Raw genomic sequence first — 15,613 nt, 5'->3', positions numbered from 1 at the left:
GCCTAATTTTTCTACTATTAACACAGGCTTTCAAACAGATAGGTTTGAAGTTTATACAACTTACAATATGTTGTTTGTTTTTTGTGATCAAAATTAATTAAAAACTTTAGTAACTCAAAAATCATTTGTTTTGGTATCTTAACTTTGCATTTTAATAAAATTCGTACTGCTATTAGCATATTAAGTACTATCTAAATGTATTATCTCTTTCTTGAAAGATATAACAATAACGGCCACATATAAATATAAAATAATTAGATAAAATGTATTTAAAAACAAAGTTACTAAAATGTTAATTAAATTTTTTTCAAACATCTGTCAAATTTTTAAGTTATAATTAAAAAATTTAAAATAAATGGTTTATTTTAAAGATAAATAAAGCAATTTCACAGAACAGTCAAAGTTTAAAAAAAATTCAAAGCTATTTTAATTATACTACTCAGATTTTGAAAAGTAACGCTGTTTGTGATTAAAAAATATTAATTAAAGCTGACATCTTAAGTCGGTTATAAATGTATCAAATAAAAGTATTAGTGTCAGTTCTTAAAGGTATAAAGGGATCGATTGAAATATATTTAAAAAATTTAGTTTTTTTTACATAATTAGATGAGGTGCTACTTTTATTACTTTTTACTGCTTGTTTTCAAAATTAACTTTTGAGATATAAGTGATCACAATTAGAGCGTTCAATAGGTGCTCTATGGGAGACGGAAACTAAAATGTCAAAAATAGAGTATCTATTTAAAAATCTATCTTCTCCTTCAACTTTTGTGTGGCAATTTTTAATAAACTCTAAACAACTTGTAGGAAACAAATTTTTTTTGTCCATTTTTTTGTAAAATTGTTTTTAAAGTTAACAATAAACAAAAGAAATAGTTTTTTTTATTTTCTGTCATTATTTTTTTATTTATGCGTTTTTTTTTCAAAAATGCGCTTGCTACAAGTTGTTTGGAATATTGAAAAGAATATTTTAAAAATATTTGAATTAAATTGCTTGAAAAATAAAGGAGGAATTAAATTTATATTAAGTTTTTCAGTATTCAAAGATTATTGGCCATGAAATTTTTAATTCTAGACTTTATTATACTGTACTGGATAATTTTTTTTAACAAAAATTTTTATATTCCAAAAGTAAATTGAAGTTTTTTTATTCTATAAAAAAATAGTGTAGTAAATACTTTAAGCTTTTGAATATAAGCCAATGTTAATCTTTATAAAAAAAAATAATTTTGATCCCTCCCTATGCCAGTAATACTATCATATATTAATGTTAAACAACTTTCCACAATTATAGTACAAGTTTCTTAACACTAAGCAAGTTAAACAAAGTAATTAATTTATAAAACAAGATATAAGTATCTATACGTTTGGGGTATTTTTTTATGACAGCATAATAAAAAGAAGAAGGAATAATATATAAAGACAAAACTAAATACTGATAAAGTAATTATTATTACTGTAGTAGGTAACACATTTTAATGAAAAAGATGATTACCTCTATTTGATAAAGTATAATAAATTAGATTATAAAAAATAAAGACTATATATAAGTAATGATTTTTTTATACAACAGACATTTGAGCACATCAAAAGAAGGAAGATTACCTCTGTTTATTTAATATGATAAATATATAGTAAATAAATAGAAAATAAAAACACTATACACATCATATGCACTAAAATTTTTTCTATATAAATGACATTCAAACTCATTAAGAAGAAAAAGGATTACCTCGTCTTGATAGATAGAAATAAAAAATAAACACATACACAATTAATTCACCAATCACATTATGTATACTGTATCAATTAAACTGTTGAACACAAAAAGAAAAAGCATCACCTCTTTATACCTAAAATATTACTTTGTTTAACTTCATTTAATGCTAAATTATTACCATTTTTAACAGACATTCGAGCACATCAAGAAGAAGGAAGACTACCTCGGCTTGATACTGAAGCATCTGGGCACGTCAGCGGTGATGGACATGCTTCTGAGGCTGGTCACCTGCATCGAAGCCCCGTCGTTGAAGGCACGTGTGTTAACTGTTAGTATTGAGGCAAAATATGTGTGCTGATGTGAAAACTGCATTGTTAATTTGTGTTGTGTTTCAGTTGGTTTTTCTTTAATTTGGCAGAATTAAGAAAAGCATCTTTTATGTAGACATTCTAGAAATAATTAGTATTGTCATAACACTATACAAATAAATATTAAGTATGATCAGTTGAAGTACTTAATTTTTTGGACTATTTAGTAGGGTGTGAATTTGTGACAGTGAAATTGACTTTTTTATTTAATTTGATAAAATTAAATAACAATAAAGAAGTTATTGACAAGGTATTGCCACATCAAAGTAGTCTACGAAATTATTGCAACTTAATCATTAAACTTTATTTTTTTTTGCAATCATTAAAAACTATGAAAAGTATAATTTTTCTATGATTTTTTATATAGCAACCACAGATGACACAACACTATATCATAAATCTATAGAAAAAACTGATAATTATAGTAATTGCAAACACAATTCTTAAGTATTTTTGAGACAAATTGAAAAAAGGATTTCAAAGATTCTTTTCTTAGTTTTTTTGTGGTTTATGGAATTTTATTTTAAAAATTTACAACCTTTCTTTCTAAAATTAATTAAAATTGCAATCACTTAATGTTAAGTATGCTTTATTTTAAATTATATTGAAAATTTGAGATAAAACATTCAAAGAGATAAAACATTAACAAGCTAATTTTGTTAATAACAAATAATTCTTATTATTTTATTGATTTCATTTGCTTTTTAGGTTTGAAAGTTTGCACGTGTTAATGTTTTTTGATGCATTTACTCGTGCTTTAATCACACACATAGATGTTCAGTAGTTTAGTTGCTTTTATGCATCACAAACCTAGTTTTATTTTCAATCAGTTTTCACAAACACACTACAAGAGGGCAGTTATTTCATACATAATTAAGTTATTTTCTTGTAGATCAGTCAACATTCTTTACAGAAACTCTCTTAAGTATTAAAAAGTCTGATTCTACAACTATATGATATATTTTTTCAGTCAGTAATATGAATTTCCTTTGAGTTGGACTGAAATTCTTTATAGTTTTTGTATCTGGTTTATAGACAAAATTTAAATATTTAAGCGTGTTTTTGAAATTTAATTTGATGTATTTTTAAGTACTTTAATGCATCATTTAAAAAAAGTTAACTGAGTTTGTTAAAATAAAAGTATGAAGAGTTTGTTGTTTGAAATGTTTTCTGATCTACCAGCAATAACTAATAGATTGTGCATGATAAGTATTTGTATTTAATTGCAATATTTTACCCTCCTTATTTTGCCTTAACAAGCTAAGTTTTTCTGTTTAATCATTTAAAAACTCGTAATAACTTTTTTTTTTAATTTGAGTTTTAAGAAGTAAATTCATGTTATTTTCAATTGAAACTTTTTAAAAAAATTTAATTCAGTCAACTCAAATTAATTAATTTTATATTTTCACCCAACAGGCATACGAGAATAAAACAGTAAGTCATTTGTTTATTTAATAATCTAATTTATTATTTTCAAGTTAACCCTAATATATACAGGGTTGCCACTTTAACTGGAATCCTGGAAAAACCTGGAATTTGACAATTTAGGCTAAAAAAACCTGGAAAAACCTGGAATTTTAATAATTTTCACATTTTCAGTAGTGAAATTTCAGTTTGACTCAAAAATCTATCATATAAATTAAAAAAAATTGTCATCATCAATTTTTTTTTTATTAAAAAACATATTTTAAGTTTCACAGTATCCTTTCAACTATTTAAAACAGTTTCTTACCTTAAACTTAACTTTAAACTAAAAATAGACCCAAAAGTGTGTACTTTTAAAAGCCTGGAAAAAATTTGAAAAACCCGGAAAAGAAAAAAAACAAGTGGTAACCCTGTACATACGTTGCATTGTTCACATTTGCTTATAGCAAGCATGTGTCGTTCTAGTGATTGTATTTGTATTAACATGAAAAAAATTTTTGATTAAAACTGCATCAAATTAAAAAAATACTTACCGGTAAATTTTTGTTTAGTATAAACTTTTTGGATGCTTAGTTAAGAAGTTAAAGTTAGATATTCTGTTTTACATTTGTAAAACTACATTTTAATCTTTTTATGTTTATTTAATTTTAAGTATAAATGTTTTAATTTGTGCTTTTTATCATATCGAAAAACTTATTAAGATATTTATTGTTGATAAATCTGTTAGTTAATTACTCAAAGCTTTCAGTTATTTTTCTAATTATAATTAAGTTAGCAATAAGTTTATTGTATTATGTGTTTTTATTAATAACTGTACACATCTCTAAACGTTCAAGAAAACAAACTTCATGTTAACAACAAATATCACATATGCATTCATAATATCACATGCTTAAAAACTATAAACATTATTTATTGTCACACAATAACTTTTAAATGCATATACTTATTACTTGTTGTAAAAACTATAAAATATTTAATATTATTTTTAAAAGGGTTAAAAATGTTTTTGTAATTAAAAAATCTAAATTCAACAATATTAAACTGTAATTGAAAAAGTCTCCAAATAGATAAAAATGAAATATACATTATCAAATATATCAAAAATATTGTGCTCTACTTTATTTTCAATCTTTTACATCTCAAATGAACCATGTAAAATTTGCACATTAAATGTCATGGTCAAATTGTAAACAAATAAAGTAGTTTTATTATATTTTAAATCTAACCCAAGCTGTTATTTTCCTAAATAACATTTGAAAAAATCTATTTTAAGATAAAGTTGTCTGTAAGAACAAACAATTATAATGCTTTATACTTTAAAATTTTATGACAAACAATGATTATTTTTGCAGACGTTTTAAAATATCTTGCAATTTAAAAAAGAAGAAAATTCACAGTACTTGTGTAAAACAATTGAAAAACCAAAACTGTTATTAAAAACTTTTATGACGATACAATACATATTGAAATACATACTGATAACCCCAATTATTCATTATCAATACACAAACTTGAAATTATGACCAACAGATGTGCTGAGTGAGAATTGAATTGACAGTTTTATGACAATGAAATAAGTACCTTTCTAAAAGAACCTTTTCTTCACTTTTTCAGCACATATTTTATCATTCAAATCAATATTGTTTTACAAAAAAAAAAAAAACATTGGTAATACGAAGTGGTTAATTTTTTTATACTTTCAGTTTTGCTCTGTTGATTTAAAACGAATCTTCCCAAAAAGTTGATATTTGATACAAACTCTTACATTTTAAATAATGTATGCTTGTTAGTTGTTTAATAATAATAAATATTATAAAGTCCACAATAAAATGCATCATTCCTACATAAAAAAAATAGTTTATGTCCATATTTCATCAATGATTGTAGTTATAAACCACTACTGAACCATTTACAATCCAACTGCTTTTAAACAGTGTTAAATAAATACTGAACCATACATTCTTTCAAACTTTTTACTACTCTGTATCATATCACACTATTGTTATATGTAATTCCACACAATTCACATACCTTCCATGACAACCTACTTGTTTCAACTGTGCTTAGTACATATTTTATTCAAACAGTGAAAATGACAAACTGGTGGAACGCTTCACCAACATTATCAAACTATTCATAAATTTATTACCACAAATATATTCACTGTTCACAACAGTGACACAAACAGCTCACAAAAATGTTTCAAACAAGTCATATATTCTCACAAGTTTCAACTTAAATATGTATGCACCAAATACGTTTTCTCTAGTGGCTGTGTGAAAACAAACTGACTACACGTCTCATCAACTACATCAACCTTCACATTTTTACATATATATATTATAATTTATAAATACATTCATTCAAAAACTATATTAAATCGCACAACATCTTAAAAATACACAATATGTTTATTTAATTAAGTATATTTGTATTCTTTTTCTTTCAAACAGTGGCTGTGCATTCAAACAATTATATAATAGGACATAAATATTGCGAGAACAAACTGGCAAAACAATAAAAAATAGCCCAAAATACAACAATGACATGTTTACAACATATTTACACCATTTGATATTCAAAAAACTGTCATACAAATACTCTCTGTATACAAAGATTTTTGCACTTTGTATTTTCCACAGTGGCTGTGCGAGAACAAACTGGTGGAGAGATTCATCAACCACATCAACCCTCATTATCTATATATTAAAACAAAAATACATTATTTAATACACATGTATACAGGACATAAATATTAGCCTAAAATACAACCATGACACGTTTACACCATTTGATATTCAACCAGTTGTCATACAAATACTCTCAGTATACAAAGATTTTTGCACTTTCTATTTCTTTCATAGTGGCTGTGCGAGAACAAACTACTGGAGCGACTGATAAACCACATCAACCCTCATAGCTATATATTAAAACAAAAAATACATTATATGATACACATGTATATAGGACATAAATAGTAGCCTAAAATACAACCATGGCACGTTTACAACATATTTACATTTCAACCAGCTGTCATACAAGTACTCTATGTATACAAAGATTTTTGCACTTTGTATTTTTCACAGTGGCTGTGCGAGAACAAGTTGGTAGAGCGACTGATCAACCACATCAACCCGCAGCACGATGAGGAACTTCACACGAACGCCGCCCAGTCCCTTTGTGACGTCATAAGGCTGAGCAGGGAGCACATGTTCACGTGCCAGGAGTCCGCCCAGGAGGATCCCATCATGAAAGTTCTTGAAAAGTTGGTTTTTGATGATTTTTGATGATTTTTATGATTTCAATAGATTAAAGGTTTTATATAACTTGAGATGCTTTTACTAGAAATTTGTTAGTAACTAACTTTAAATCATGAATTTAAAATCATGAAAGTTCTTGAAAAGTTGTTTTTTTATGATTTTTAATTATTTGGTTTAATATTTTAAATGGAATAAGAATGTAATTTATGCTTATTGTGATAAATTTTTTGGTGAATTAAATGATAAATATCTAAAAAAGAGCTTCTTAAAATTATCATTAAATGCTTTTTATCCCATCATGAAAGTTCTTGAAAAGTTGTTTGATGTTTTATGGTTACATTTAATAGGTATTATGATACTTTTACTAGTTGTTAGCTTAGGAAGATCCCATCATGAAAGTTCTTGAAAAGTTAGTTTTTTGAGATTTTAATGGATAAAAGGTTTTATATTACTTAAGATGCTTTTACTAGAAATTTGTTAGCAACTGACTTTAAATGATGAATTTATAGATCATGAAAGTTCTTGAAAAGTTTGTTTCTTGATGATTTTTCGTTCAAAATAATTTCGTTTAAAGTTGTTAGGGATTTATATGCATTGTGAAAGATATGAAAGTGTTTCAACCAAGTTTTTACTATTTTGGATTTCAAAAGAATTTACTAAATTCAGGGTTGCCACTTTACCTGGAAACCTGGAAAAACCTTGAAAAGCCTGGAATTCGACAATTTAGGCAAAAATAACCTGGAAATACCTGGAATTTGAGAAGTTTTGAAAAAAACCTGAAATTTTGAACAAAAAAACCTGGAATTTTAACAATTTTCAGATGTTCCGTAGTAAAATTTCGATTTGACCCAAAAAATCTATCATATAAATAAAAAAAAATTGTCGTAATTAAAAAAAAAATATTAAATAGTAGCTTTATATTATCTTTTCAATGTTTTTATACTATATAACACAGTTTCTTACCTTAGACTTAACTTTAAACCAAAAATAGACCCAAAAATGTGTACTTTTAAAAACCTGGAAGAAATTTTGAAAACCTGGAAAAGTTTTTGAAAAACAAGTAGCAACCCTGTAAATTAAAGTATTTAGAGTATTTCTCAAAGATGTTAAATAAAATGTAATTTATTTACTATGAGTAAAGTACCTAAGAATAACTTCTACCATTGAAGCAACTAAATGATTAGTTGTTTATGATTAGTGATTTAGCCTTGTGTATCTTAGGTTCTTGACAATAATAAAATAATTGTAGAAAAATAAATCTGAGCATTAAAGTTAACAAAAAGTATAAACAATACCATTAATAGTTATATATATCTTAATAATTTCTTTAAAGTTTTTCCCACTTACAAATAAGTAGTTCATAATACGTCATGGCTAAGAGATGTTGTTCTTTTGAATAAAGAATATGGTAACATAACTTAATTGTTTTATAGTGTTTTTATAACTAAATAATTTGTAACAAACTTGCTTTTTTAAACCCCATTAAACAATTTAGACTTAGCGTAGTTTTGTTTATTATTTGCATAAATATAATGCTAATATTAGCTTAAAAATTGCTTATTCATTCACAAAACTGAGTTTGTTGGACAATCAAGCCAATATAATTTATTAATTATTAATATATACTAATTTATATAGCAGTATTGAAAAAAATGGAAAATGTTTTGATATTTTATATAAGCCACAATAAATTATTTCTTTAAATTTTGAAAGTTATAGTATTAATGTTCATAATGCAACGTTAAAACTGAACCGTAGATGTTATGTTAAGGCACTTTTGGAAAAATGCCAGTTTTTTAAACATGTTGTTTTGTGTTTCAGGTTTTAAAGTATTTAAGTGTAAGTATTTGAAAAATACTAGCGAGTGCTATAATTTGCAATTTTTAGTAAGTAGAAATTGTAATACTTAAAATTTTCTATATGTACAATATTTGACTTTTTATAGTTATTTTTTAACTTATTTTCATTAAACTTAAATTTAAAACAGTAATAGTTAAAAAGTAAAAATATATTTGATTTAATTAGTTTCAGTTTTGTAAGACTTTAGTATAGTAATATTATACTAAAATAATTATTTTTATAAAATTAGCTAATATAAGCAAGTTTTTAATCATAAATAATTTTATTACAATGTGCAAATCAGCATTGAGCTTATTTTAAAGCGGTCAATTGTTATTTTTTGCATCAGAAAACTTTATTTTGATGACTTTTAAATTAACAAAAATTGAAGTAGATAGTTTGGTTCAAAAAATTAGGTTATGAATTAACTTGAATAATTTAAACCTTAATTAATTTTACGTGTAAGTCAGTTATAAGTTTCGTTTAAAATGGTCAATTATTTTTAGTATAATAAAATTAGCTTATAAATATAACCAAATAATAATGTAAAAGTTGTTATAATAAAAATATAAATCAAATTATTATGTTTTATTTAAAATGTTCTACCATTTATTTGCAAACTTAAACTTTTTCGTTTTTAAAATAAAGTCAATATTAAATTTTATTCAAAATGGTCTTAAATTTTTTTGTAAACTTTATTCTGTATGACTTTTGAACGTTCAAATGTCAAAAATTTTTCTTGTTTGCTTTTCGTAACGAGAATACGTTATAATGTTTGTTTTTATTTACTCAGTTGTAACATTCACCATTTTATATTTACAATTGTAAAATCAGCTGGAAATAGATGAATGTTTAAATTTGTTTTGCTTTTAAGTAACTAATATTTAGTAAAAACAAATTTTTTCACTGCAGCATAAATTTGTGTAAAATTACCTAATTGAAGCTATTTCAATATTGTTTCATTTGTTTTAATTTTTAATCCTATTATTAATTAGGTTATAAGTAATTTATTTTATTATATTACTATGACACATCCTTTATTAAGTAGTAGGTAACTTTTAACAAATAAATTAGCCCTTATCTTACATTTTAACTGTTAGTAAAATTTGTATAATGTATATTACACATTATTATGAATATAAGCAAGCCAGCAAACATTTTCGAACTTTAGGTGAAGATTAAACTTCGAAAAAACAATAAAAGGTGTGTATAATAAGTTTTTGATAATATTTAACTAATTTAGCAAATTAAGTTTTAAAAAAGAATAATTTTGAAATAATAAATTCACAACGATGTCCTATATTTCGATTAGCTATCCTAAGATAACGAAATCTATTATTAAAAAAAAAAAATTAAAGCCACCTAAAATCTAAACAAACTAGATTTTTAAGTTTTATCACATATTGTAACAAGATTTAACAAACAATAAACTTATTAAATAGTAATAAATGTTTTATACGATTTTAAAACAATTCTTATAGGTTCACTTGTTTTTCTGAACATGTTAAACCAAATTAAATCGATTTAAAATTAGTATTGTTTAGACTTAAAAAAATAAAACAATATTAGTTAAAAATTAAATGAGGAAATAGGTTTTTACCACAAAATTGCACTTTGTGTAAAATATAAGGAAACTTTTGACACTAATTTCTTTAAATCATTTTGATAATCTATTAAAAAAAAAGAAAAAATATTTTGTTTAAAATTGTATACGTAAAAAAACAGTTGAAATTTTATTAAGCAATCAAAATAGATAATATTCTTGCAACTCTACAAAATAAATTAAATTAAAAAAAAGATGCGTTACTAAACTAAACTGGCATCATATATTAATCTTAATTGTTATTCTCAGTATTTGTTTTAAAACACTTAAAACTTAAAGTAGCTGACTTAAACTTGTTGAAGAACTAAAATGAGCTTATGAAACATGTTCAAATTAATTTTATTTAGTATACTTGGGCAAGAAACAGTTTAACTTCTATTAAGTTACATGTTTGAATTATTTTTATTTATATATTTTTTATAGGCAAAAAGCAACATAATTGTTACTAAAGATCATGTTTAATTTAATTATATTTGATAATATTAAATTTATAATAGGCAAGAAACAATCGAACTGTTGTTGAAAAACATGTTCGAATTCGGCATCAATGAGTCGGTGACAATAAACGGAATCAGTGTGTTGCTTGCATTGCTCGAAATCAGAAGACCCGCGCCATTTGGGTAAGTGTTTGATTGATTTTTTTTTAACAGTTGAGTTTGTATTATATGTACGTAAATATCAAAATTTTAAGTTATGTTGAAAATTGCATTTAAAAGTGTTTTTTTTTGTTAAAATGGATAGCAATAAAATCAAAATTACTGTTACATTTACAAACTAAATTTTTACAAATAGCAAAACAATTAAGCAAACATGCTTGAAACAAATACGAGTAAACTTGATGAAAAATTTATATAACTTTGTATGACATATTGATATATAACTCATGAATCATTCGAAGTATTGTGAGCATTTTTGTGCCTAGTATGGATAATTTATATTAATTGATATTTGTTTTAATGTGCCACAATGTTTTAACCCAAGTCAAACATATGTAAGTTGACTGGAATAAACAACTGGTACAGATTAAATTGTAACAAGATGAAGGTAGAAAAACGTTAAGAAAGATAATTACAAAATTTTAAACAAAATAAGTTATTTAGATGATTTAGTTCTCAACTTCATTTAAAGTAAAAATATTTTTTTGAAATTTAAAATCAAGGAAAATACAACTAAAGAATAAAAAGTTGCAAAAAGAACCATAAAATTTTATTTATATTCAAAAATTCCACACGAAATTTTAAACTTTCCATAAAAGTCAACATTTGATACCATCAAAGGTCATTAACACAGTTTAAACCAATGAAAAACATATAATATCGGAAATTTTTACTTAACTTAACTTCAATTATATTTTGTTAAAAACTCAAGTTTCTACTATATTGATAACCACGATAAAAGGATGAATAACACACTTAAAACTAATAAAAAACAATTATTCTTAAAAACTTTGTTGTTTTAAAAAGCTGATATCAGTAAATTTTATTAAAAACTCGAGTTTCACTAGTATATTGATAACCACGCCCACAAACGGCCCTATTGTCAAGAAGTTACTCACTAAGCAGTTAACGTGTAGATAAGTTTACAAATATGCAGATATACTTGTTTTCACACATTTGAGCGACTTTTATTACTTGCTTTTGAATTTCATACGTAAAACATTCTTTTGTGTATTTGAAATTTTAAAGAAGTTTGTCAAAAAAAAAAGATTTTGTTAGTATTAATACAAGAAAATTTGAGAAATCAAAGTTTTTTAAACTCCCACAACACTATATGTATATTTTTTAAACTATAAATGCATTGTACAATTTTTTAAGTTCAAAAAACCAAATTAAAACCTGTCAACTCAGAAAAACAATGAAAATTTTATCAGATTATTATTAAACTGTTTAAAGTTTAAATTGAAAAATAATTTTGATGTTTAAGATTTTTATTTTACCTGGTACAAAGTATGAGAAAATATTTGAACTCATTAACTCGTGGTTTTGTAAACTTGTTTGTGGTACAATTATGACAACTATATAATTAATTGTACAACAAAATATTAAAAACTAAAGCATTATTAAAGATACATGGCTTGTCAGATTAATTCGAAATTAAAAATTTAAATTAAGTATTTTATTTTATTTCAAACAGTTTTCAAACAAATTTAAAAAAACTACCCACAAAATAAAAGCAATGTATAAAATTAATTTTAATACATATCATTTTAAAAATATAAATAACTAACCTAGATTTAAAATTATAAACATCTAAAAAACATTAATACAATTTAATGATGATTTCGCCATCTCTTCAACAAAATAACGTTAGCAAAAGCAAATAAAAACTTGAATACATGAATGTACAATCAAAATGTAGATTACACACCATAATAAATAATTTCAATTTAATTTTTTTTATAATACCTAAATTATATTAATGATAATAACAATAATGATAACTTATTTTAATGATGACTTCGCCATCTCTACAACAAAAGACATTAAGAAAAGCAAATAAAAACTTAAATACATGTATGTACAGTCTAAATGTAGATTACCAACCTCCTAAAATAAAATTGATTTAAATACTATTATAATACTTATTAATTAATATATTTTAATGATGAGTTCGCCATCTCTACAACAAAAAACAAATTAAGAAAGCAAATAAAAACTTGAATACATTTATGTACATTCAAAATGTAGATTACCAACCTCAAATAAAATTAACTTAAATACTTTTATAATACTTATTTATTAATATATTTTAATGATGATTCTCCATCTCTACAACAATAAACAATTAAAAAAACAAATAAAAACTTGAATACATGTATGTACAATCAAAATGTAGGTTATACATCTCCTCAAATAAAATTTATTTAAATACTGTTGTATATTATGAATAGTAATAATATTAATATATTTTAATGATGATTCGCCATCTCTACAACAAAAAAAATTAGTAAAAACAAATAAAAACTAAAATACATGTATGTACAGTCAAAATGTAGATTACCAACCTCCTAAAATATATTTAATTTAAATACTAGTATAATATCTATAATTAATTTATTTATTTTAATGATGATTTCGCCATCTCTACAACAAAAAAAATTAGTAAAAACAAATAAAAACTAAAATACATGTATGTACAGTCAAAATGTAGATTACCAACCTCCTAAAATATATTTAATTTAAATACTAGTATAATATCTATAATTAATTTATTTATTTTAATGATGATTTCGCCATCACTACAACAAAAAACAAGTTAGAAAAACAAATAAAAACTAAAATACATGTATGTACAGTCAAAATGTAGATTACCAACCTCCCCTAAGGTTCCCGGACATCATCCCCGAGCTGACCCCGCTGGACGTCGAAAGGCTAAAGCATTCGGTCACCAGGACCCTGAAGGGCATGGAGTCCCGGATGCCCGACTTCGTCAAACTACTTTCGGATCCGCCGAGGGTTTGTTTGTTATTTGTAATAGTTTTTGATTTTAGTGTAATTTATTTTACTTGTCAAGATGCTTTCGGATCCGACAAGGGGTTGTTTAAAATTTTATACATGTCTAATGTAAAAAGTGAATCGGATGTCATTTTTTATATATTTTGTTTATTCTTTTTAAACCGTTTTAATTTCAATTAAACAAACTAATTAATTTTGCAGTTTAGTCACACTTTAAATTATTTGATTTTTCTTACTCTTTCATCTCCTAATTTCTTAGTGAGTATTGTAGTCATCCACTTTAGTGCACAATATCTTGCAAAAAATACATTTTTTCATAAATTTCAATTAAATTGTTCAATGTCAATAATAACCAATTTACAGTATATCGTTATTTTAACCACTATACAGAAAGAGTCGATGGCCTGCACGTTCGGAATGTTGGAACCCCCACTCGGCAACACCAGACTTCACATTGTCAAACTGATATCTGCAATGCTGCTCATCAACGATGCTTCAACCAACAAATTGCTGTCTGAACTTCACGTGTTCAATATCATATTTGTTAGTTGTTTGTATTATATTTGATGATAAGTTTTATGGTATATATAATTTTAGTAAATCTAGTTTTTAAAATGTCATTTTAAAAATTAATCATTGTTTTTGTCAATTAAAAGAACTACTAGAGTCAATAAATAGCTTGAGAATGATATTTAGTTATTAACTATATGATATTTGCATATGTTTTGCAAGTAGAAATACGTATACTAAATTTTAAAGATTAACTTGATTTAGTTATCTACTTTTCCTAACAAAACCTAGTTTTTTTTATGTTACTGGATTAACAAATTTTTACTAAATTTTTGACCAAAAGAGTATTTAATGTATTAATCCTTTATACTGGATTTGTACTTCCTTTACAAGTACAACAAATTCCTGCACAAATAAATAATATTAAGTTCAAAATAAATAATAAAATGTGGCAATGAAATGGACCAAATAATAAAGTAAGATAATTATTTAAATTAAATATATTATTCTCCCCACAGGACTTGTTCTTCCGGTACAAATTTATTTATTTAATAATTTTTCACAGGACTTGTTCTTCCGGTACGAGTACAACAATTTCCTGCACACGCAGGTGGTGAACTGCCTGCACACAGTTCTCTCCAACACCGCTTCATTGACCAACTTCGACGGCACCGCTATGACGTCACAATCCGAAGGGAAGGAGTGCGAGGAGAAGGAAGACGACATGCGCAAGAACGCTCCGCTGCTCACGCACGTTAGTGACGTCATAATAAGATGTATAACATTTATATTCATATATAAATATATATAATAAGGTTAATGTTCAAACTTGAACATCTTCTACAGAGCCCACTTGAAGGGCTTTTAAATAATTTATTGGAAAAGTACGATTTTATAAGTCTTACTTAGTATATACCAAGTAGTTATATAAGCTGACCTTTTACCCATCTCAGTTGTGTGACGTCATGATTGTGATTAATTTAAAGTTATTTATTTTTTTTTTTCATATCATTCTTTAGAAATCTCTATTCATTTTAACTTTTTGATATTAAAGTGTAAGTTTTGTTTTAAAGTACCTTACGCCTCAAAAAACACGAAATTCAAAGTATATCTTATTTTCTCTTACTCGTATATTTTATAATGTTATGGAAACACTTCCAAAGAATAAAGTCTTTCTTTTCCATAAAAGTTATTATTTTATGTTTAAAAACAAAAAAAATATTATAACCTCTGAGACGACTATTGACGTCATCGTTTAAAGATCACAAATATTAACTCAAAACTTTTCATATGAATATATTGTGTTATAACCAAAGTAATGCATAGAGTCCAATGCAGTATGACAATTTGTAAACTTGCCTAGGCAAGTTAATGTTAACCAAATCCTTGAAATTTGAGTTCTTTCAAACATTTGTTGGCTGCAACTTTAA

The 15,613-nt window shown here is 24.9% G+C and overlaps 1 protein-coding gene across 7 annotated transcripts in view; it reads left to right on the top strand.

Moving 5' to 3' along the window:
• Positions 1–15,613, top strand: part of LOC145840915 (serine/threonine-protein phosphatase 6 regulatory subunit 3-like) — a 36,061-nt gene that overhangs the window by 3,837 nt on the left and 16,611 nt on the right. For 4 of the 7 annotated variants that reach the window (XM_082948269.1, XM_082948273.1, XM_082948268.1 and 1 more), the window contains exons 4-10: positions 1,911–2,033; positions 3,505–3,522; positions 6,603–6,781; positions 10,716–10,838; positions 13,514–13,673; positions 14,064–14,216; positions 14,749–14,937. In XM_082948269.1, the coding sequence (XP_082804395.1) occupies positions 1,911–2,033; positions 3,505–3,522; positions 6,603–6,781; positions 10,716–10,838; positions 13,514–13,673; positions 14,064–14,216; positions 14,749–14,937 (945 nt within the window). Of the gene's footprint in view, positions 1–1,910; positions 2,049–3,504; positions 3,523–6,602; positions 6,782–10,715; positions 10,839–13,513; positions 13,674–14,063; positions 14,217–14,748; positions 14,938–15,613 lie in introns of all 7 variants that reach the window. The other 3 variants (XM_082948271.1, XM_082948267.1, XM_082948272.1) reach the window with 3 other exon arrangements.

The sequence above is a fragment of the Thalia democratica genome, chromosome 7 (genome assembly GCF_965202585.1).
Source record: "Thalia democratica chromosome 7, ktThaDemo2.hap1.1, whole genome shotgun sequence".
Lineage (NCBI taxonomy): Eukaryota > Metazoa > Chordata > Thaliacea > Salpida > Salpidae > Thalia > Thalia democratica.
Note: the sequence above shows the minus strand (reverse complement) of the source record. Positions and strands in the feature narration are given on the sequence as shown.